This window comes from Mustela nigripes, chromosome 3 (genome assembly GCF_022355385.1).
Source record: "Mustela nigripes isolate SB6536 chromosome 3, MUSNIG.SB6536, whole genome shotgun sequence".
Taxonomy (NCBI): Eukaryota; Metazoa; Chordata; class Mammalia; order Carnivora; family Mustelidae; genus Mustela; species Mustela nigripes.
The window spans coordinates 102,264,605-102,286,464 of NC_081559.1; the positions used below are offsets into that span (position 1 = coordinate 102,264,605).

The window sequence follows — 21,860 nt, forward strand, 5'->3', positions numbered from 1 at the left end:
GGGTCACTCACACTGGAATGCATTGGCATCCTCCAGGGGTCTTGTTAAAAGGCAGATCACCACTGACCTGAAAGTCTGCATTTCTTCTTCTTCTTCTTCTTTTTTTTTAAGATTTCATTTATTTATTTGCCAAAGAGAGCACAAGCAGGTGGAGTGGCAGGCAGAGGGAGAGGGAGCAAGTCTTGCTGAGCAAGGAGCCCCATGTGGGACTTGACCCCAAGACCCTGGGATCATGACCTGAGTGGAAGGCAGACACTTAACCAGCTGAGCCACCCAGGCATCCCAGAGTCTGCATTTCTATCAAGCTCCAGATAATGCAAAAGCTGGTCCTTAGCTATACTTTGAGTGACAAGGATTCCTCCCTGCAGAGGTTCTTAACATTTTGGGTGTGGATTAGGGGGATCCCTCCCTCAGAGTTTCCAGGTCAGTAAATATGGGGTGGGACCCCAAAATTTGCATTTTTAACAAGCTTCCAGGTGATGCTGAAGCTGCTGGTCTGGGGGACACACTTCTAGAATCACTGCTTCAAAGGCTTGTAGAGTCACTCTGCAGTTGAATCAGCAACTCCAGGAAGCCACCCTTGATTATCCCTTTCCTGATACACGGCAGTAGGGATCATGTTATTGGGTAAGCACGTGAAATATTTGAAAGAGGCCAAACCAAACGTAGGCATCTGTCAAACTTGTGTGTCTATTTATCTGCCAATTCAATCATAACTTACTAAAGGATAGGAATGCTGTCTCATTATTTCTTTTGGCATCCCCTCCCCCAAGCCCAGTGCCAGGACTTTATAAAGGTGCTCACGTCCTCCTCTCTCACCCACCTACCAGCTCCAGCACCATTTGGGGAAGTCAGGATCAGTGGAATCCCCCTGCCAGGTACCCTCATTGTTCCCACAACCCATCTGGGGCCTGGGAACGCTGGCCAAAAGACAAGGATTAGTGGTCCATCCAAGACTCTTAGCCCAGCCGCCTCTTGGGGAAAATTGCTTCTCAGCTTCTTGTTTGTTTATGCATCTTGCTCGGAGCTGGCTATGCATGGTGTAAATGAATAAAGGTTATTTTACTTTCATCTATTTTTCAGCCTTAGAATTACATTTAATTTTATAGGGAGCACCTGAGGGCAAAAGAAAAAAAAATCTCAAAAGCTTAAAGTCCCAAATGGTGGAATTCTAGGCCCCATGAGCTACTGGTTGGGAGATGATTTTAAGTTCTTATTTATTAAGACATCACGACCGTAAGATCAAGAGTGCGTGCTCTTCTGATTCAGCCAGCGAGGGGCCCCTACTGGGAGATACTGTGCCCACCAAACAACACTAGAGAGATCACAGTCTGGTGAAATCCACCGGGACCCTGGGGCCCATCGTCTCTCTGCCAGGGTTCCCCTGGGCTGGGCCTTCAGATCCCCAGAATGACACCAAGGAAACTGGCCTAACTAAATAAGGAAAGACCCTGGGAATACTACGCAGCCAGAGCACATCGGTGGATCAAATCATTTCAAAGGCCATGGGACAGCTCACATCTACTACTAAGTGAGAAACACAAGCAAGTATACAAAACTATATTAGGCATTTTGAAAAAAAAGGCATTTGGGGTGCCTGGGTGGCTCAGTGGGTTAAAGCCTCTGCCTTCAGCTCAGGTCATGATCCTGGGTCCTGGGACCTAGCCCCGCATTGGGCTCTCTGCTCAGCGGGGAGCCTGCTTCCTCCTCTCTCTCTCCCTGCCTCTCCACCTACTTATGATCTCTGTCTGTCAAATAAATAAATGAAATCTTTAAAAAAAAAAAAAGAGAGAGAGGCATTTTGAAAAAAAGCTCAAATTAAAAAAAAAAAAAAAAGATAAGAAGGAGGGGAGCCTGGATGGCTCTGTGGGTTAAGCCTCTGCCTTTGGCTCAGGTCAAGCCCCGCAATGGGCCCCCTGTTCAGCGGGGATCCTGCTTCCCCCCCCGCCCCCCGGCCTGCCTGCCTCTCTGCCTACTTGTGATCTCTCTCTCTCTCTGTCAAATAAATAAATAAAATCTTAAAAAAAAAAAGAGAGAGATAGGAAGGAAAAGCATATGTGTATTCCCAGTGTGTGTCTTGGTGCTGAAAGTATGTGTGATTTTTTTTTTCCCCTTTTAGAAAACACATTTTGTATCTTCCAACTTCTTCTTCTTCTTCTTTTTTTTTTTTTTTTTTAACATGCATTCAATTATTTGGGGTGGGGGGGAGAAGAAGAAAATTAAAAAGAAGGAGGTCCTGGAATGACCCCCTTCTCCCAACCCCCCCCCACCAAGGTCACCAAACAGCCACTGAAAGATGGGGGCTGGAGCTGCTGCCCTGGGCTGACCCCTCTCCCTCTCCAGGGAGCCCAGGAAGGGCACTTCCTGTCAAAGTTTTCTGCAGCCCAGGAGACAACCCTGGTAGGTCCACCACCCTCTATCCTCCTATTTCCTGTCTGTACCAACAGGCTCAGCTCCAGGCCTCTGAACCCAGAGAACTCAACCCCCCCCCCCCAACCCCCACTGGGCACACAAGCATTGAGCGTCTGCCTTGGGCTCAAGTCCTGGAATTGAGCCCAAGGTCCGGCTCCCTGCTCAGTGGGGAGTCTGCTTCTGCCTCTTCCCCTGCTTATGTGCCCTCACACACACACACACACACACACACTCTCTCTCTCTCTCTCTCTCTAATGAACAAAATCTTTTAAAAAATTAATTAATTAAACAAATAAACCCCAGGTGATTCTGAAGGGCAGCCCAGTGGAAAGACGCTCTGAGTTCCCTCTCTATGAGAGTCCTGTATCTTCTCCTTGGGGGCCACCCCTCCAGGACTGCAGCCCCCACCAACAGCACCCCAAGCCTCACTGAGCTTTCCCCAGCCCCCAGCCTATGATCGCAGCTCAGTGATTGTTCTCCGTTTAACAAGAGGAACATCTAGAAAAAAAGATCAGGACCCAAAGATCAGAACGGGGGAATTTCAGGCCAGCACAGAACACGGCAGTTTAGGGCAAGGAGCTCGGCTCACCACATCTTAATGGCTGCTCATGGACCTAAGAGACTTCTGTAAACTTTTGTCTCCTGAGTGCGCCTCATCCCACTCCCATCCCCCATCCCCCATTCTTCCATCCACCATCTAGACCCTCCAGGCACTGACCAACCTCTGGAAGCTCCCTGGTTTATACCTCCCTCCTGGGCTCCTGGAGGGGGCCATGCTAGCGCTTTCCCTTGGCCTTCAGTCCAGGCCAGTCACTCTCTCCACCTCTTCCACTGGAGCCCAACCTGGCAAGACGGCCACTCACCAGGATGGAGAGGATCACGGGCCCCCGAATGACCCACCAGATGGATGCATTGGCGTTGATGTCCCAGCACCTATGGGGGGACAGCCAGGCCTCATTAGGAGTGGAGAATTGAGGGGACGAGGAAGGACTAAATCCCGCAAGCGCTCTTCGGATGAAGGGCCCATGCCGGTGGCCCCGAGCTCTGGGGCTGGGGGCCCAGCACTGTTAGAACGAACCCTCTCCTAATGCCACGGAGCACTTCTGAGGCCGTTGGAGCAGCACCCCCATCTCTGTGCAAGCTCTGTGTGCACACCTGTGTGGCATCTGACCGTCAGAAGATCCCAGAATCCCAAAGTGGACACGGTGACAAACTCAACTGCCAACAATGGCCAGGCAGGTCGCATCAGTGAGTGAAGGGGCTGGGTGATTGTTACGTGGCCTCAGGACCCTGGGACCTCCTGCATGGGAAGGTTACTGGGCAGGCTAGAGAGCATGTGCCTGACCCAAGGCAGCCACAACTCGGCTCCGGCTGATTTTTGCCACAAGGGAGACTGAGAGATATTGGTAGAACTTCCCATGTTCTCCAGAAGAGCTAAAAATCCATATTTTACACAACATCAAATTCACCCAATTAAAATAATTATTTTGAAATTATTATCTGGGGCCAAAGATGGACCACAGGACACTGGCACATCTCCTTGGACCTCATCCACATCCTGGGCTGGTCATGTCAGCTTTCTCATGAGAACCTACTTCTGCTCTATCCCGCTGCTGCCTCGCTTCCTCCCCGGCTTCTTTCCACGGGCCTACTTCCCAGTAGGTGCCCTGGGCTTACCTCCATCCCCAGCACCTGGGAGCTTTAGAGAACAAGACTAGATCTCTCTGTCCCCATTAGGAGTCCCTGGGAATGTGGCTGCCCCTCTCCTGTGCCCACCTCAGCTGGAGTCTCAAAGCCCCAGGTCTGGGGGGCGGGGTACAGGAAGGGAGGAGTAGAGGAGGGAGATCCCAGGAGGAAAGAAAAGCTGGAAAGCTGGGCTGACCCTGAGCTGCCTCCCTGAGTGGCACCTGCCTGGAGCATCACAGCTTCTGTCCAGCCCCTGCTCTTGCCCCAGAGCTGATGGCATGGGCAGGCCCAGGAGGGTGTAGGTGTGATGAAGGCCACCCCCCCCACCTATCTGCAAGCTCACACCAGCCCAGCATTCCAGAGTACTCGCCTGTGTCCCCCCCAGTTTGAAAAACAGGCCTCTCCTAGATAGCTCCACCTGCTTGAAGAACTCGACATTATAAAACACACTCCTGTTACCTCTCCTTCAAATGGCTTACCCGACATCTTCCAGAAAGTGCCTGCTGATAGCCCACGAAGCAACAAAAATGGCGGGGGAACCTGTAGAGTAAAAACAAAAGGAAGGAGAGGGGAGGGGGGACTCAATTTTCAATAGCCCCCCCCATGGGAACGGGGGCAGTTTGCCTAGCCTAGAAGTGAGTAGGTACCACGGAAACCCCCTTGTAAATCTTGTGCAAACGGGTAGCCTCCTGCTTCTAGGGTACCCAGCCTTCCCCGGGAACTGAGGCAGAATCAAATGGTTCTTGAAAGCCACGAGGGTCTCAGGGTGTCCTGGGAGCCTGGGGCAGACTAGGGGGAGAAACTCTGCAGGGAAGAGAAGGGAGAAAGGATGGTCTACACCTGTGCTGTCCTGGGCAGTGGCCACTCACCCCACGTAGCTGGTTATGGAGTACTTGATATTTGTGGCTGGTCCCACTGGAGATGTGCTGTACATGCAAGACACCCAACTCTTGAAGACTTAGTAGGAATCAGAGAGTGGGAAATCTGCTAATTTTTATATTTAACTATATGGTGACATGACAATATTTTTATACCGGGTTAAATAAAATAGATTATTGGGATTAATCTTACATGCTTCTTTTTATTGTGTTTACTGTAGCTACTAGAAGATTTTTAGGATATATATGTGACTCACTCTGTTTCTAGAAGACATGATCATCCGCACCTGAATGGTAAACCCTGTCCCAAGGCTGCTCAGGTTTCAGACCTCCAGCAGCCGGGTTTACAACCACGCAGGAGATTAAAGGATTTTTCTCTGGCAGAATCCAACAGCCCCAGACAAAGGGCCTATAGATGGCAATGCTGGGGACCCCCCCAACACAGTGGCCACTTCCAACCCAGTCTCCCTTGAGAGACATGCCATGCGCACACAGACCCCCTCCACCCCCATACACGGGGACTTTGGTCTGCTCTGAAGTGACTCATTCTTAAACACGAACAGACAGTCAAGGTCACGGACATCTGAGGAAAGCTGATTACATAAAAGACAAGGACCAAAACAATCAGAGAGAAGGAACTCAAAGGAAACAGACCATGCAGGCTGTAGGAGGAACTCGGACAAAACAACTCTAAGGAATATCATCCGAGAGATAAGAAGAAAGATTACATCTGCAAGACCCAAACAGGATGCCGAAAATAGGGAGCAGTCCGAGAACAAGGAAGAGAGCTTAGAAACGGAATATATGATAACCAAGATAAAAGACTCCATAGAAGGTTGGAAGATAAAGACCAGGCATCGCTGGGAAAGCAGGACACAAAGAGTGGGATGAAAAAGAGAAGAGACAAGGAAAAAAATCAGAGGTCAATTCCAGGATGCACTCCATCTGATTAAAAGTTTCAGAAAGAGAAGATAAAAACCAAAGGGAAAGAAATCAAACAGGTAATACAAGAACAAGGTCCAAGAAATGAAGGATGTGAGTTTCCAGATGAAAGGACCACCGGATGTCAGTAAAAAGAATGAAATCAGCTTGCATGGGTGTGCCTCCCTAGGGCATTTCAAAACTCAGGGGACAGAGAGAAGATGCTGCAGCTTATGTAGAAGGAGATGAGTCAAAATGCTCAGGGAAGAAGAATAAAACTGCAGGGACACTTGAGTGGCACAGTTGGTTAAGCGTCTGCTCTTGTCCTGATCCTGGAGTCTTGGGATTGGTCCCACGTCACGCAACTTGTCTACGGCAGCCCGTAGGAAAACAGATAGAGTGGGAAGAAACCAAACATATAGGAACTAATAGATTTCCTGTTGGTGTGGGGTGATTTGGGAAACAGCACTGGAGGTTCTTCCAGTTCCATGGGAGAGCTGGGGAGAATTAAGGACAGCAACGTAAAACAAATAAGTCAATTAAAAGTGACTCCATAAAAAACAAAAGATTAACTATTGAAAGTAAAATGGTTATACATCATGTGGCTCAGCAGTAAGCTTTTTTTTTTTTTTATAAGATTTTATTTATTCATTTGACAGAAGAGAGAGAGGGCAAGCACAAGCAGCAGGAGCAGCAGGCAGAGGGAGAGGGAGGAGCAGTCTCCCCTCAGAGCAGAGGGCACATGTGGGATTCAATCCCAGGACCCTGACATCATGACCTGAGCCAAAGACAGCTGCTTAATCGACTGAGCCACCCAGGTGTCCCTCCTATTTAATTATTTAAACCAAGGATGTGCATGACTTTCAATTATATATCTTTTCTTTTTTTTAAATCCCTGCCTCAATTTTGGATGCTTTGGGCAAAGAACATGGGCTCTTAAGGGCCGCCTATGGTCTTCCATCTTTAACAGTCCTGGAAAACCAATAATGGCTGTTTTCCATTATTGGGGTTGTTGTTGTTGGGGTTTCTTAGAATGGTCCCCACACTATCAGTTTCAACGTCACTTGGGGCCTTGACAGACATGAAGAGTCTTTCTTTGGCTACACCCAAGGCCAACTGGCTCAGAGGCACAGGGCATGGGGTCCAGCCAGCTGGGCTCGACACACCCTCCATGTAACTCCGACACTGGCTCCAGTTGGAGAGCCACCAACTCAGTGAGTGGGACCTTGGTTCATCCCCAGAAGAGCCAGAGGTGTCACCCTTTTCAGGGTGAACACTGACACCCCAACATCCTTGTAAAAGTAAAAAAAAAATCTTCAAAGTTGGGGCACCTGGGTGGTTCAGTTGTTAAGTATCTGCCTTTGGCTCGGGTCATGATCCCAGGGTTTGAGATCAAGTCCCTCATCGGGCTCCCTGCTCGGCGGGAAGCCTGGTTCTCCCTTTCCCATTCCCCCTGCTTGTGTTCCCTCTCTCACTGTGTCTCTCTCTGTCAAATAAACACATAAAATCTAAACAAACAAACAAACAAAACAAAACAAAAAACCAAAAAACAGCTAAAAATAAATAAATAAATAAAAGACCTTCAAAGTGTCCACTCCTTCTGATTCAGTGATCCCAATTCTAGGATTCCATATTACATATGGGAATAAGCTTTGTTCATAAAAGCATTTATCACTGTTATTTATAGTAGTGGAAAATTAAAAACAACCTAAGTGTCCGTATAATAGGTATTTGGTTAAATACATCCATAGACTAGTTAAAAAATGTTTATGGCAGAGGTGGAAGAATACAGAGCACACTTGTGGGTTAACTGAAAGAAACAAGATTCAGAATTCTACATATAGAATGACCACAGCAGAGGTGCCCGGGTGGCTCTGTCCATTAAGTGTCTGCCTTCCGTTGGGGTAATGATCCCAGGCCCCCAGGTCAAGTCCTGCCTTGGGTGGCTTGCTCAGCAGAGAGCCTGTAGCTCCCCCTGCTTGTGCATGCGCTCTCTGACAAATAAATAAATAAAATCTTAAAAAAAAAAAAAAGAATGACCACAACACTGTGGAGAAAAACTGAGTAGGAAAAATAGTTTGCAAGGAAACCCTCAAAAATGTTTGTTAGATAAGACCAGGGTAATTTTTTTCTACTTAATTTTTTTTTTTCAGTCTTACAGTGAGTGTGTACTCATTTAAGCAACCTGTCTCTGGGGAAACAAGTTGCGTACAAATTGAGAAGGGGCCCCTGCTTTTGTAAGAGAAAGGCCTCTCCCAGACAGAAAACTCTGGGCCTTCCTGAGTCCCTTCAAGGTCTCCTTGGGGCTGTATAGGCAGACAGGCCAGGAGGGGAGGAAACGCTCTTTCCTGTGCTGTTCTGTCCCCAGGGCCTGGCATATAGTAGATGCTCAATAAACATTTGAGGAAGAAAGGAAGGCTCTCATGATCTCACTTAAACCCTTCCTAACAATCTGAGGGGTTCCTGGGTGGCTCAGTCAGTTAAGCATCTGCCTTTGGCTCAGGTCATGATCTCAGGGTCCTGGGATTGGCTTAGTGTGGGCTCCCTGCTCAGTGGAGAGCCTGATTCTCCCTCTGCTCCTCCCCACCAGCTTGTGCTCTCTCTTCTCTCAAATGAATAAGCAAAATCTTTTTAAAATAAAAAAACATGAAATAATAAAACAAGATAAGCTCTCCTAAAAATCTGTGATAGAGATGTCAGAATGCAATTTTGTCTCCCCACTAGACTATGACATCTTTGAATGATGGAACTATTTTTGTTTCTGTAATCTCTAGAAGCCCCTCCGAGCGCAAAGAAACACTCGAAGAAAGTAGAATAAATTGTGATCCTGATATTACAGATAAAGAAACTGCCTATGTTTAAACAATGAGATCCTGGCAGATCTGAGAGTCAAGGTCAATGGACAGGTTCCAAAGTGGGTATTTATTGGGGAGTCAACTGCATAAAGCAAGTCCCTGGTCCCCCAGTACTCTTGGAACTACTGTCCTCCGAAGAGCCCCACAGCTCCTGCTGGCCAAGCATCTTGTGCTAATTAGGCTGCCAAAGTCTGTAGGAAGGCTCTGTGTGCTCTGGCAGCTCTGGCTACTTCCCCGATGTGAGTCGATAGGGCTCTTGCATGGACGGATTTAGACAAGGAGAAAAGACAGGGCTTTCCTGGCAGGGGCACTTCTTAATTAAAGGCACTAAGAAGAAAGCAAATGAAATTGATGGCTAGTACACATATCTATCCATGTAAGCATATGAGTCACTCAGGGGAATGTGGCTATTTTTTTAGAACCTAGTGGGTAACTTATATACGTTTATCAAATGAGCAATGGATGGATGGATGGACAGACAGATGGGTACACAGATGGATGTACATAGACGGGTACACGGATGGATGGATACACGGATGGATGGATGGATGGACGGACGGACGGACAGACGGACAGGTACATGGATGGATAGACGGACGGATGGATGTTTGTTAATGGCAGAATAAGAGTTAAGGGACCTTTGGAAACAGATAAGCCTTGGTTTGAATCATGGGTCTGCCCTTGTCTATAGTGTGAACATATTACATCCCATCTTTGAGCACGTTTCTTTGAAAGGCCTCTGGAAATTGGGGTGGCAATTAAAAATGCATGTAAATGCTCTGCTCATAGTAAGTGCTCAAGAGATGGAGTTATCATCTTCATTGATCAGAAGGGACAGGGGGAAGAGATGGAACGGGGCCTGCAGGTGGCTACTTTTCCCTTCCTTCCTACAAACGAACCTTGAAATTCCTTTGGGAGGCCATGTGGTTTGAGCACCTTAAGCCAATCAGTGTATTCCATTCGCTCAGGTCTGTGATTGGTTCAGGGATGTGTCTGAGACAAGCTAGTCCTATCAAGATGAACCTCAGAGTATTTGCTGGGAATGCTGGGACATGGCCTTTTTCTTTCATTAGAAATAACAAAGAAGCTGGTACCCCAGAAGCTGCTGGCACTTATACTGGGAACACCAGCATAACGATAGAGCTGATGTTACAGAAGGTGAAGCGGAAAGGCACAAAGTAACATTGTTGAGCTGCTGGATCCAACCTCACCTGAATTTGGCAATCCCTCGACTTTTCAGATATATGACCCAGTTGCTTTCTTTTATGTTTAAAGCTGATCTAAGCCAGATTTTCTGACAGCTACAGTCAAAAGTACCCTAATTAATAGAGAAAGGAAGCAAGGATGAAAATATATGAATGGAATGTCTAAGGAAGATGAAACAACAAACGTAGTATGAAATGGTAAGTTGGGTGGTGTCAAATGGTAAGAGACTTTGGATGGCCAAAATTGGGGCTACATTTTAACTGTGAATTCTTACTTGATGTACAAATAAACCAAAGCCAGGGGGTTAAACAAGAAGCAACTTGCCTAAGATTCCACGAGTTAGCTAACTTAACTGAGCGTGGGGCTGCAACTAGAAACCAAGTCCTCTGGCTCAGTGCCTTCCCCACATTCCCCAGTCATTACACCCACGGAGAAACGTACCCCATCCGAGGGCAACAAATCCCTGGAGGCACTTCCTTTCCGAGAAGAAGGAGATGACGAGGAGCGTGTGTAGGTAAAGGCCTTCCACCAGCAGCCAGGCGTAGTTGGCCATGATGCAGTACTGGAAGAAAGCCATGACCAGCTTACAGCCCACCTGGACAGAGAGAGGCAGGTGAGCCCCAGGCTGGGAAACAGTGAGCTCCTCTCTGCCAGCCCCCCAAATGAAGCAACAGGGATTGATAGGGGTCGGGTCGCAGAGCAAGTCTCTATGGGCTCCTGGCCATCCCCTGTGGCCTTCCACTCTCAGAAGCCCAGGCCCACAGAGTTCTCTAGAAAGTGGAAGCCCACATGGCAGCAGACTCAGGCAAGAAGGCTAACAGGCCATCAGAGAAGCAGGAAGTGCATTCAAACCCGGGACTTGGCTGCCACCACTGAAGCTGTGTCAGATAGGGCCCAGGACCCAAGTTCCTCCTTTGCAGATGAGCACACGGGTGGACAGAAGGAAAGGGATTTCTGAGCCAAGGATTAATAAGATCCCTTCCAAGCTATTTCCCTGGAAACAGATAAAGGGACATACCAATTATGTTAGGAGGGCACCACTGATTATAGTGAAAATGGGCCCTGATTGGTACACCGCCTCTGTTCCGGAGACTTCTGACTACCAGATGGAGATGCCAGTGCTGGCCTTGCCTGACTTAGTGACTTGTTAGAGGCATGTCTCTAGCAGGGATCACCAGAAGCTGTGCCTGGGGACTCGTGCGGCATGAGGCTTCTGTGCCAGCAAGGCAACCATTCCTACATGACAAGGTCCCCTCTCCTTTCTCTGAGCTGTCCCTGGGGAGAGGACAGCTTCTGGGTTGGGCCGAGGAGGTCACATGCAGGTAACCCAGTGCTGCACTGCTGGTGGGCTGCGGTTCCTGCTCTACGTCCGCCCACAGACTCGGATTCTGGGTGGAGACTGTGGTTGACTCAGGAGTATGATGTTTACCCGAACCCAAGAAGGTTTCCCATGGGGGACTGCTGGACTTCTCCAGTACTGGTCAGTGAGGTGTGGGCCCTGAATTTACATCTTCTGACTCTCACTCTACTACTCTTACTTTGTCCTGCCCATCTCCCTAAGGGAGATTCAGTTTGAGTCAGAAAACACACACACACACACACACCCCTATAGAAACAACACAAACAACAGATCTGTAAGGGATTACAGATGGGAGTGGTGGGAAGTGACAGGCAGGTTGACCAAACCCATCTCAATCTGCCATCTTTTTCTCCCTTGTTTGCCTCTGCTATGGTGACTATGATGCAAAAAAAAAAACCTCGATCCTCCAGCCTCCTTTAGAGTAAGGTGTGGTCCCATGACAAGGTTCTAGGCAATGGGATGTAGATAGGTGTCTTGAGAGCAGGCATTCTTTCCCACCCTAAAAAGGCAAAGCTACCCAAAGACAAAAACTGTTTAACCCTGACTCTTTTTCTTGACTGGAACAGGGATGTGAGGCCTGGGGCTGCAGCAGCCATATTGTAAAAAGCCGTATAAAGTATGGCATCAAGCACAGCAGAGCAGAAAGAGGGAGAAGGATTGTGTCCACCATGGCATCACAGAGCCCCTGTGCCACCTCTGGATTGCCCATCTGTGGACTGCTTATGTGGGAGACAAACTCCATCTGAGCCACTGATGCATGGTTTTCTGGTATATGTAGCAAAACGGATCCTCAGCTGATACACAGAGCAATATTGCAAAGAACTAAGAGTCATCTGAGCATTCAGAAGGAGGAAAGGGGTTAGATTAAATTAAACGACTGCTTTACTACAGACTTAAGTTTGCAGATACAGACATATATGCTCCCACTTTTCTTTCTGCACCACACCCTCAACCCTCTTCAGAGCTGGCCATCTGCCCATAGCTGGGACTTGGCAGGTGGAGGGAAAAGATGACCCTCCATATGTATCTAATTGCCAGAGTGGGAGTTGAAGGGCAGCCCCAGGGGCTTCCCGACAAGTTGTTCTCATACATGACCCCGACTGTGCACGTGGAGACATGGGACTCTCCCTGGATGCCCTGGCCCAGCCCCAGCATTGGTCCCTGTACTCTAGGCATTTAATGCAGCCTCGGGTGGGACTTGGAGAAATAGCAACGGGACCACCACCCTCTCCTAGTTGGGCTGGGGAAGGTGTGCAGCCTGGCCACACTCTGGAGCATGCAGGCATGTTACCCTGTGGGCATCACATTGAGTGACATCTTCCGAAGAGAAGAGCACCGCATCCTTGATGAAGTTGGACAGGGCACGCAGGATGAAGGACACAAAAAGGTGCATGTGGATGTAGTTGCGGGTGCAGTGGAGCCTCCTGGAGGGAGAGAATGCAAGGCCATGGGGGCCAGAGCCACAGGCGCTTGGCCACTTCTTAGCCAGATGACCTTGACCTCGAGCAAGCCTTTACACCTTCGCAGAACCCGAGTCTCCTCCTCTGTGGGAGGGATCAGAGGTCCGTTATCCATTCCCCAGCTGCTGGTGCCAGAAGCAGGCTTTCTTACGGGGAACCTATTCCAGCTCTGGGATTGGGGTGACTCCATCCTCCCACCCTGTTGATAGACCCAACCAATCGGAGTACTCCACCCCTGGCTGCAGTGACATTCAGGTTGGGACTGTGACTCAAGCTGGATTCATAGAAACCTCCCCACCCCTGCCCCAGGACTTTAACTGCAACTAAAGGGGAAGGGGCTCTCTCTGTCCTAGTGGCTAAGCCAGTGGAGTGTACCCCTATCGCTGTTGGTGGATGTCTCTGCCACCCCTGAGGAGAGCCTGCCTAAGGATGAGGCCGATGGAGAGTGGAGAGAGGAAGGGGGACAGACCTAGCTCTGCTGATACGTTTGAGCACCTAGATCCAGCCATTCCTAGAGACAGACACCCCTGACCTTTTCAGTTATGTGGGTCAGGATATCTTGGTTTTCTTAAACTGTTTTTAGGGGATTTCTGTTTCTTGCAACCAGGAGTCTGGCTAACACACTGGTAAAATGGGGGTAATGATACCTATCTTATAGCATTGTGTAAAAATGACAACCAGGACATCTGCAGTGAGTTGTTATGCTCAGTAACTGTGAATGAATAAAAACACGAACAAAGTCACAGGAACATCAGTGTTTTGTCTCGAGTAAGGTCTAGATCAAGAGGTCACTAAGTAGCCCCCCGCCCCACCTTCCTTTCTCTGGCTGAATAATTTAAAGAGACCCAAATTCTGTGCCTGGGGAAGGCTGGGGAGACAGAGAGCTAGTAATGTGTTCTCACCGGAAAGCACAGAGGACGCTGAGGGCGACCAGGAGCATCACCAGGGAGGAGCTGTAGCCCACGGTGTACATGACCTTCAACTTCATTAGATACTGGTGCTGCAGAGAGAGGGGTGTGTTAGCCCCGCCCACCCAGCGGCTGGGCTTCTTGCACCTGCTTAGGCAGCTCAAACTTTTCAATGAACCTTTCAATGCCGCTGGCTATGCTGATCAGACTCCTTGGACCTCAATTCATAGACTAGGAACACCCTGGCTTTGGAGAAGATCTCGGGGATCGTCTGATGCCAAGTCAAACTTCTACCCTATGCATAGTATCCCTTACCATCACCCTGAATCCAAGCCTTCGCTTGAATCCCTCCGGGATGTAGGCTAACTGCCTTTTGAGGAAGTCATCTGGTATACAAGGGTGCAAACTATGCTAAAATCTATGACTTTTTTTTTTTTCGTATCAGATGGGTAATGTGCCAAGGTCATAACAAGGTTTGAGGGTGGCACATGTCACACAGGAGCGTGAACACCCAATCATCACGCTTATGAACTACAAAAGGATCTAAAATCTATGACTTTTAAATTGTACCCTATTGGTTCTTTTTCAATACCCACTTCTGGAGCCGCTTGAAATAAATTGAATGCTTAGAGTTATTATTTTTTTTTAATAAACTTTCATTTTGGAATGGTTTCAGAGTTCTCGAAGGGTTGAAAATATCATACAGAGAGATCTGTCCTTTTTTTAAAGATATATATTTTTAAAGATTTTATTTATTTATTTGATGGCGGCGGCGGGGTGGGGGGGAAGCAGGCACCCTGCTGAGCAGAGAGCCCGATGTGGGACTCGGTCCCAGGATCCTGAGATCATGATTTGAGCCGAAGGTAGATGCTTAACCCACTGAGCCACCCAGGCACCCCAGATCTGTCCCTTCTTTTTTTTTTTTTTTTTTAATATTTTATTTATTTGACAGACAGAGATCACAAGTAGGCAGAGAGGCAGACAGAGAGAGGAGGAAACAGGCTCGCCACTGAGCAGAGAGCCCGATGTAAGGCTTGATCCCAGGACCCTGGGATCATGACCTGAGCTAAGGGCAGAGGCTTTAACCCACTGAGCCACCCAGGCGCCCCAGATCTGTCCCTTCTTAATACAGCTCTTCTGCCCACTTGTCTCTCACATATAGTCTCAGCATTACATTTTCTTTCTGTGTCTTCAATCTCTTTCCATGATCCCTCACCCTCCTGCTCAATTAATATGCTCTGCTGGCAATGGCCTTCCTAAGTAAGACCCCCAGAACTGAAAGCTGGAAAGCTCCAGTATATTCTCTGATCAAGAAGGAGTAGAGTGGGACCATCGCCTTCCCTCTCCTCTACACTGAACTCATATTAATGAGTCTTCACATTACTGACTCATCTTTGATTTGGAAATAATCTCAATGGGATGGAAGAAGACCACATATAAACAGAAATGTAAAACCTGCATCATTTGGGTGCAAAAAATAAATCGCATGACAGCCTGAAGAAGAATCAAAGAAATGAAAATTAAATCAATAATGCTATATCATCTGTTCCCAACCAAATGAACAAATATTTAAAGGCAATATTATCCTATGCAGCTGAGGGTAGAGCAGGAGCAAACACTGTTTCAGTCTCTCCTGAAAGTAGCATGTATTGGGGGCACCTGGGTGGCTCAGCGGGTTAAGCCTCTGCCTTGGGCTCAGGTCATGATCTCAGGGGCCTGGGATTGAGCCCTGCATGGGGCTCTCTGCTCAGCAGGGAGCCTGCTCCCCCCCAACCCCCTCTTCTCTGCCTACTTACGATCTCTCCTTCTGTCAAACAAATAAATTTTAAAAAATCTTTAAAAATAAAAAGTAGCATATATCAAGAATCTTTGAAATGTGCATTCCTGTTGACCTCCTTTCTACCTCTGGGAATTCTAAGAAGTTAGCAGGCGCGCACACACACACACAAAGAAATAAGCACAAAAGGAAAAGCATATTTATACATCAAGATGTTCACCACAGAATGATGTGTGATGAAAAACACTCAAATGTCAAACAACAGAACAATTAACTGAATTATTTTAAATCATTATTTTGATGTATGCCACCATTAAAATGTTGTTTACCGAGAGTTTTAACAGATGTCAGCTCATGCTAAGAATGTAATGTTAAGTGAAAAGGCGGAATACATATTTTCTAGATACAGTATGATTCCTGCTATATGTTTAAAAAAATACTAAGTTGAATTACGTGAAATTGCCTTTTTTGTAGGTCAAATGATTGACTATCAGCCATTTTGTGTGGTTCAATCACATACATGCATAGACCACAAGATTTTAAAAAGATGTGTTAGATGTTAATAATGGTTAACTTTGGATGATAAGTCTGTGGAGAGAGTTGTTATTTTTATTTGTACTTCTATACTTTTCATTTCTTTCCAGTGGATAAGTACTATTTTATAACCAGAATAAAAAGGTAATTAATTTTAAAAAAGGGAGGCACAAGAATAGTATTGGGGAAACCTTGCTGACAGCTGTTCCTATGAGAATGACTTGAGGTTCAAATGGCCCAAGCTCCATGGTATTAAGAAGTTTACTGCAGGGAAAGAATGCAGGCTTCAGAGCCGAGAGACAGGGTTTCCAAACCCAAGACTGTTACTCACCAGCTGTGTGACCTTGGGCAAATTACTTAACTTCTCTGAGCCTCAGATTCCTCATCTGCATAATGGGGGTAATATCTACCTTGCAGGCTTGTTGGAAGAACAAATAAAGTATGAGGTAGAGTATCTAGACAATGGCTGGCACTTACAAGACACTCAGAAGATGTTGATTTTTTCCCACCTCCATCCCCCAGCCCCATCACCCACCCTTCAACATGAGTCACGGATCCAAGATGGCAGTAAGAAGTATGAGTTATAAAGGAGGAGCTTAAAAAAAAAATTAGACCTATTCTCAGTTATGATAATGGAGTGCTGTAGGACAGCAGGCAACATGGGAACGTTTGGAGTGTTTCGTCCAGTTCTGGGTGTGCTATTTTAAGAGGCACAGGAATAAACTGGAACATTTCTGGAGGAGGGAAGAGTGCATGAAAAACTGGGTACATTATACCCCGAGGAAATAAACGAGCAAACTTAGGCAAGAAGAGTATTGGAACAATTGACAGGTAGAGGCCTAAGACCCACTGTGTAGGCTCCAAGGGGAGGGAGCTAACCAAAAGAAGTCTGACTCAGAGTGACCAAAGATTTTCTGAGAGCAAGAGGCAACCTTTGATGGGATGGCTGCCATGTGTCATTGAGCTTCCCCACTGGTATGACGGCGATCCCAGAAGCCAGGAGCCACCTCTCAGGAATGAAGAAGAGAGCCAAAAGGACAGTAGGTTGCCCTAGATTCATGGTGGCTTGACTTTGGGACATGAAAGGGCAGTCAAATGTTGAGAAATAAAAGGGTCCATGATGTGTCAGCTTATAATCTTGCACGAGCAGGAGGAGCCCCAGCCCCGAGGGCACGAGCCTCACTCCTAGGATCCCCTAGTTTTGCCACTCTCAGTTCAGAAGCAGATTTGGGCCAGTCTGTGACAGCACGATGAGGCACGGGGTGACAGTATGGGGTGTTCTGGCTGAAAGCTCCACATTGTCCTGTGGCTAGGTTGACTGCCTGCCAGGGAACCCTCAGGACACCAGCCAGCTGCACTTGTCCCTGCATTATGTGTGTAAGTTCTGATCCAGAAGGAGCCCTGCTCCCAGGAGCCCTGATGTGCCCTTAGTGCACCTGCCCTCCACATCTGCAACAGGGACTCCCCCCAGGAGGGCGTGGGGGCCAGGAGCCTCACTGCTGTCTGTCCTGGATCACACTGCCCATCTCTCTGCTGTCGTTCCTGACTGGGCCACCTTCCCTCTACATCCTCTAGATCAGGGCTCAGCAGACATTTTTTGTAAAGGGACAAATAATGTGCGTCTTAGACTTTGGGTGCCATTTGGGCTTTGGCAAATACTCAGCTCCACTCTTGTGGTATAAATGGCCATAGCCATGTCTCAATAAAATTTTATTTACAAAAGCAGGTGGTTGGCTGGATTTGGCTCAAGGGCCACAGGATGCCAACCTCCACTCTCGGTAAGCAAGCCCCATTTTATTTACCCAAGCAGCAGCCTGGTCCTTTCTGCCAATCTGTGTGCACTGTTGTGGGCTTTTGTTGGTGAATAGAGCGGCGCGTGCCAAGTAAGGAAATTGAAGAAAAGACAGCCAACAAGTGCTCATTTCCATCATCGTTTGATCAGAAGAGAAAAGACATTTCAACAGTAAGAGACAGGATGACTCAGATCTCTGAGTGAGGGACAAAGCCCGTGGACCAGCATCTAGGCAACAGTAAATTACATGGCTTGAAAACCTTTCTGATCTTAGGGATTTTTTTTTTTTTTTTTTTTTTTTTACATTTTTAAAATTTTTTATGTGAGCTGAAGCCAAGGTAGTTCTCCTTTCCACTATTCTTGGCCAATAAATATTCTGAATTAAGTCCAAACTTTGCATTTACATTTGTTAAATTTCAGGTCCTTGTTTTGGGATTTTAACAGTTTCTGCCCTGGATGAACATCATGGTTAAGGCCTTGGGTTTTGTTCCCTAGCTGATGAGTCTAAAGCTGACAGTGTCTCCGATGTGATTTCAGTAAACATTGCTCACAAAACCAAAGGCTCCCTGGGGTCCTCAGTAATTCTTAAGAATGTAAAAGGGTCCAACGGCCAAAAGGTTTGAGAACCAATGGCCGAGGCCAATCCTGTGTCCCATCCCTCTGCCGGGGATGGTGGCAGGGGTGGGCAGGCTCCGGTCACTTTGGGCCAGTGCGATGGGAGGACAAGTTTGCTGAGGTTTGGGTGAAGAAGCTTTCTTGCTCTTGGGAAGGAGCCATAGGAAGTCAGGCTGTCCCTCCACCTGGACAAGCAGGCATGGGGGAATATGTGGCTGTCATCGCCAATGGCCATCATCCCACGTCGAGAGGTGGCAGCCTTGAGAGGAAGCCACCAGGATAGCAGGAGGAGAGATGGCAAGAACCTGGCCCTTTGGCAGCTTCTGAGTACTGCCTTATGAAAGAATTCTGAAGCCTGTTCTCTGCACCCCCAGTTACATGAGCCACATCTGTTTATTACCCAAGTTGCAAATTTCTGTTTCTCGCAGCCCAGGGCATCCTTTTGAACCTCTGTGCTGCCATCCATCATTAGAACATTCTCTCTTAATTTTATGGATTTTGCCAATGTGATCACATAAACTTCCTGCCCTTGTGTAAGTCAGTGATGGAAATGGTCATCTGCAGGGGTCAGGGCCCATCCACTTCTCTGAAACCTTCTGTCCCCACTGAGCAATCCTTGCCGGGTCTCGTTATGAAAGTACCCTGCTCTGACCAGACCTGAAGACCTCACATGTGTCCCCCAACTGGATGACAAACCCCGGAGGGAAGAAACCCAAGTCTCCACCTTGGTCCCCCACCCACTCTTCCTTGTACAGAGCAGGACTGACTGGCTGGAGAAAGTCCCAGAAAAGAGTTCAGAAGTGGGTATGGTCTGTCTTCCAACCTCATCCTTCCTCCCTTCCCTCTGCTGCTCCGCCTCATGCTTCTCTCACATGCCCTCACCCCATCCTCCAAGGGACCAGCAAGCCTGTCAGGATTCCCACTGGGGAGTTTAGCCCACGAGGCTGCAAAAGCCCATCTCCCAGGGGACACGCACCATACCAGGGGGGCAGCAAGAGCTAGAGGAAGGACTCAGGTTCTTTTGGGTACTAACTAGGTTTGACTCCTGCCTCTGCTAGTCTCTGAGCGTGTTCCTTTATCATTCTGAGCCTCAGTCTCCTCATCTGCAAAATGGAGAAAACAATGATCTTACGATGAATCCTTCTGAGGATTTAGTGTCATCATGTATCCAGGAACCGGCACATGGCAGGTGTTCAGACAACAACAGACATTCATTGGGCACCTAGTTAACTGCCAAGCATTGTGCTGGGGCCTTGGGACCTGGAAATGAGTAAGATTCTGATCTGTTCCTGCGATATCTCTAAATCTAGACCCATGCCTGGCTCACAGTCAGCGCTTAATACATGTTTGTTAAGTGAGTTCATGGCTTTGAAGAGCTCACATTTTAGTGAGCGAGTTGAATCCCCATGGCACATGACGACAATTTCGTTCAACGTAGCAGGTAACATTCTGGAAACCAATACAGCATATCAAGAAAGCCCTTCTTGGGAGTGGGGAGGTGGGAAGAAAGGGCTTTCTGGAGTCAGTGGGCTAGAGTGGAGTCTCGAAGGACATTTACGAATTAGGCAGGGAAAGTCAGGATGCAAAGCTCTGATACTAATGGCCACTTTAGGGGAGGCCTCTGGAGGCACCTGGAGAAGCTCAGCACACTGCTCAGTGTCCTCTCTCTTACCAGGCCTGCCCAGCAGCATGCAGCTCGCTCTTTCCCCTCAGAGCCTGAGAAGCCCTGAGAGACAACATTTATTGAGTATTTCTTCTGGCAGGGCACCCTTCTCAGCACTTTCCTGGATTACCTCGTTTGGTTCCCTTGGCAAGTCTGTGAGGTCAGAACCATAATCAGCCCATCTCCCTGATGGAAAAACTGAGGCACAGAGAAGTTAAGTCCTCCCAACCCCCGCCAAGGTCACCGTCAGGGTTCAGACTCAGCACCCTGACTCCAGGTGTTTAACCAGTGGGTTGCTTTTCTTTCAGTTTCATGACTAAATCACCCCCAGTCTTGTTCTTACAGTTTTTCTCGTTCTTACAGTTTCTCATTCTTATAGGGCAGTTCTTATTGTGCCTGTGCCCGGGTCTTCATTAACCATCTCTGGGCTGTGTCACCAGGGCACTGAGGTAGGCCCAGGGAGCCCCGGATGATGAGTGGGGTGGGGTGGGTAACAAGAGCAGCTCCCGGTCCCCTGATCTTGACCCAGGGCTGGCTCCACTCTATCTTCTCACTTGCAGACAGGCTTACCCGCTTCTCATTGGATGAGTCGTTCACATTAACCCCACAGGCCAGGTCAGGCCTGGGGAAGATTTCCGACCAGCCGTCCTGTGTGCAGTTTCGAAACATGGAACCTGTGGGAGCCAAACATCCTGCAGGTGAACACTGGGAACACGGGACAGATGGCCTGGGGTCCCAGGTACCCTCAGCCACGCCTTAGGGGCGGCCTGGCATTTCCCCATCGCTCAGCCCTGGCTGCCTTTCTCTGAACCACACAGTCCACTCCCAATCGGCTCAGCTGGTCCTTGAAGACTATGTAAGGGTCAGTAAGAAGAGGCAGGAAAGGGATGCCTGGGTGGCTTGGTCGGTTAAGCCTCTGCCTTCAGCTTAGATCATGATCTCAGGGTCCTGGGATCAAGCTCTGCATCAGGCTCCCCATCCAGCAGAGAGTCTGCTTCTCCTTTTCACTTTGTGATCTCTCTTTTGCTTTCTCTCAAATAAACAAATAAAAATCTTAAAAAAAAAAAAAAAAAGAGTGGTGGAAGAGGAAAGTAGGGAGATAGCCCTAGAAAGTGCAAGGGTGCGGACGTGTGTGCACAGGTGAGAGAGAGACAGACCTGCGGACCACCGAGGCCTCGATTTACAAACCAGCCCAGCTCTGAACAAATAACCCTGTTAGCCTCCAAGCACTACTTGCCCCCCCCCCCCCCGGGGTCCCATAGCCTCGTCCATCCCCATGTCCCTCCTTGCCAGACACAGGGCTCCGCATACAGCGGGGAGGGCAGGACATATGTCACAGTACCCTCTGGTCCCAGCAGCAATCCTCCACTGGACTCTGTGTCCCCACCCCTACAGAGCTTCCCCTTACCTTTCCCCAGCACAGCTGGCTGCCCCTAGGCCCAGCCCCCGTGAAGGGTCTCTCAGGCCCTGGGGCCCACCCCGCACCTCCCCACCCTCCCACCCCCGCATCTGGCTGCTGCAGGTGTGGCAGGCACACAAGTGTGCCTGGTCACACCCCTGGAGATAGGAATTCTGACACTCCCTCAGCTCAAATTCGTACCCCCTCTAGGGGCCCCAGCCACCCTGCTTTGGCCTTGCATGCTCCTTTCTGACAGGCCTCGGGTCTGGACCACTGGTTCACAGGGTTCAGGGTCACATGGGTTCCACTGAACTCAAAAATGATGGCTGGCATTTCTAGAACCAGCCACTATGCTCGTTTCCAGATTTTGAGCTAATCCTCCCAGCACTCAGGG

General features: G+C 48.4%; 1 protein-coding gene and 1 non-coding gene across 8 annotated transcripts in view; both read right to left on the reverse strand.

Moving 5' to 3' along the window:
* The window catches only part of SCTR (secretin receptor), an 87,018-nt gene that overhangs the window by 7,343 nt on the left and 57,815 nt on the right, over positions 1-21,860 (reverse strand). For 5 of the 7 annotated variants that reach the window (XM_059394455.1, XM_059394454.1, XM_059394450.1 and 2 more), the window contains 6 exons: positions 20,638-20,741; positions 13,681-13,778; positions 12,610-12,742; positions 10,400-10,553; positions 4,578-4,638; positions 3,276-3,345 (listed from right to left, as the gene is read on the reverse strand). In XM_059394455.1, coding sequence (XP_059250438.1) covers positions 3,276-3,345; positions 4,578-4,638; positions 10,400-10,553; positions 12,610-12,742; positions 13,681-13,778; positions 20,638-20,741 — 620 coding nt within the window. The remainder of the gene's footprint in view (positions 1-3,275; positions 3,346-4,577; positions 4,639-10,399; positions 10,554-12,609; positions 12,743-13,680; positions 13,779-20,637; positions 20,742-21,860) is intronic. The other 2 variants (XM_059394449.1, XM_059394453.1) reach the window with 1 other exon arrangement.
* LOC132014812 (small nucleolar RNA U13) lies at positions 14,126-14,229 on the reverse strand. Its single transcript, XR_009403449.1, has one exon. It is a non-coding gene; the product is annotated as a small nucleolar RNA U13 (small nucleolar RNA).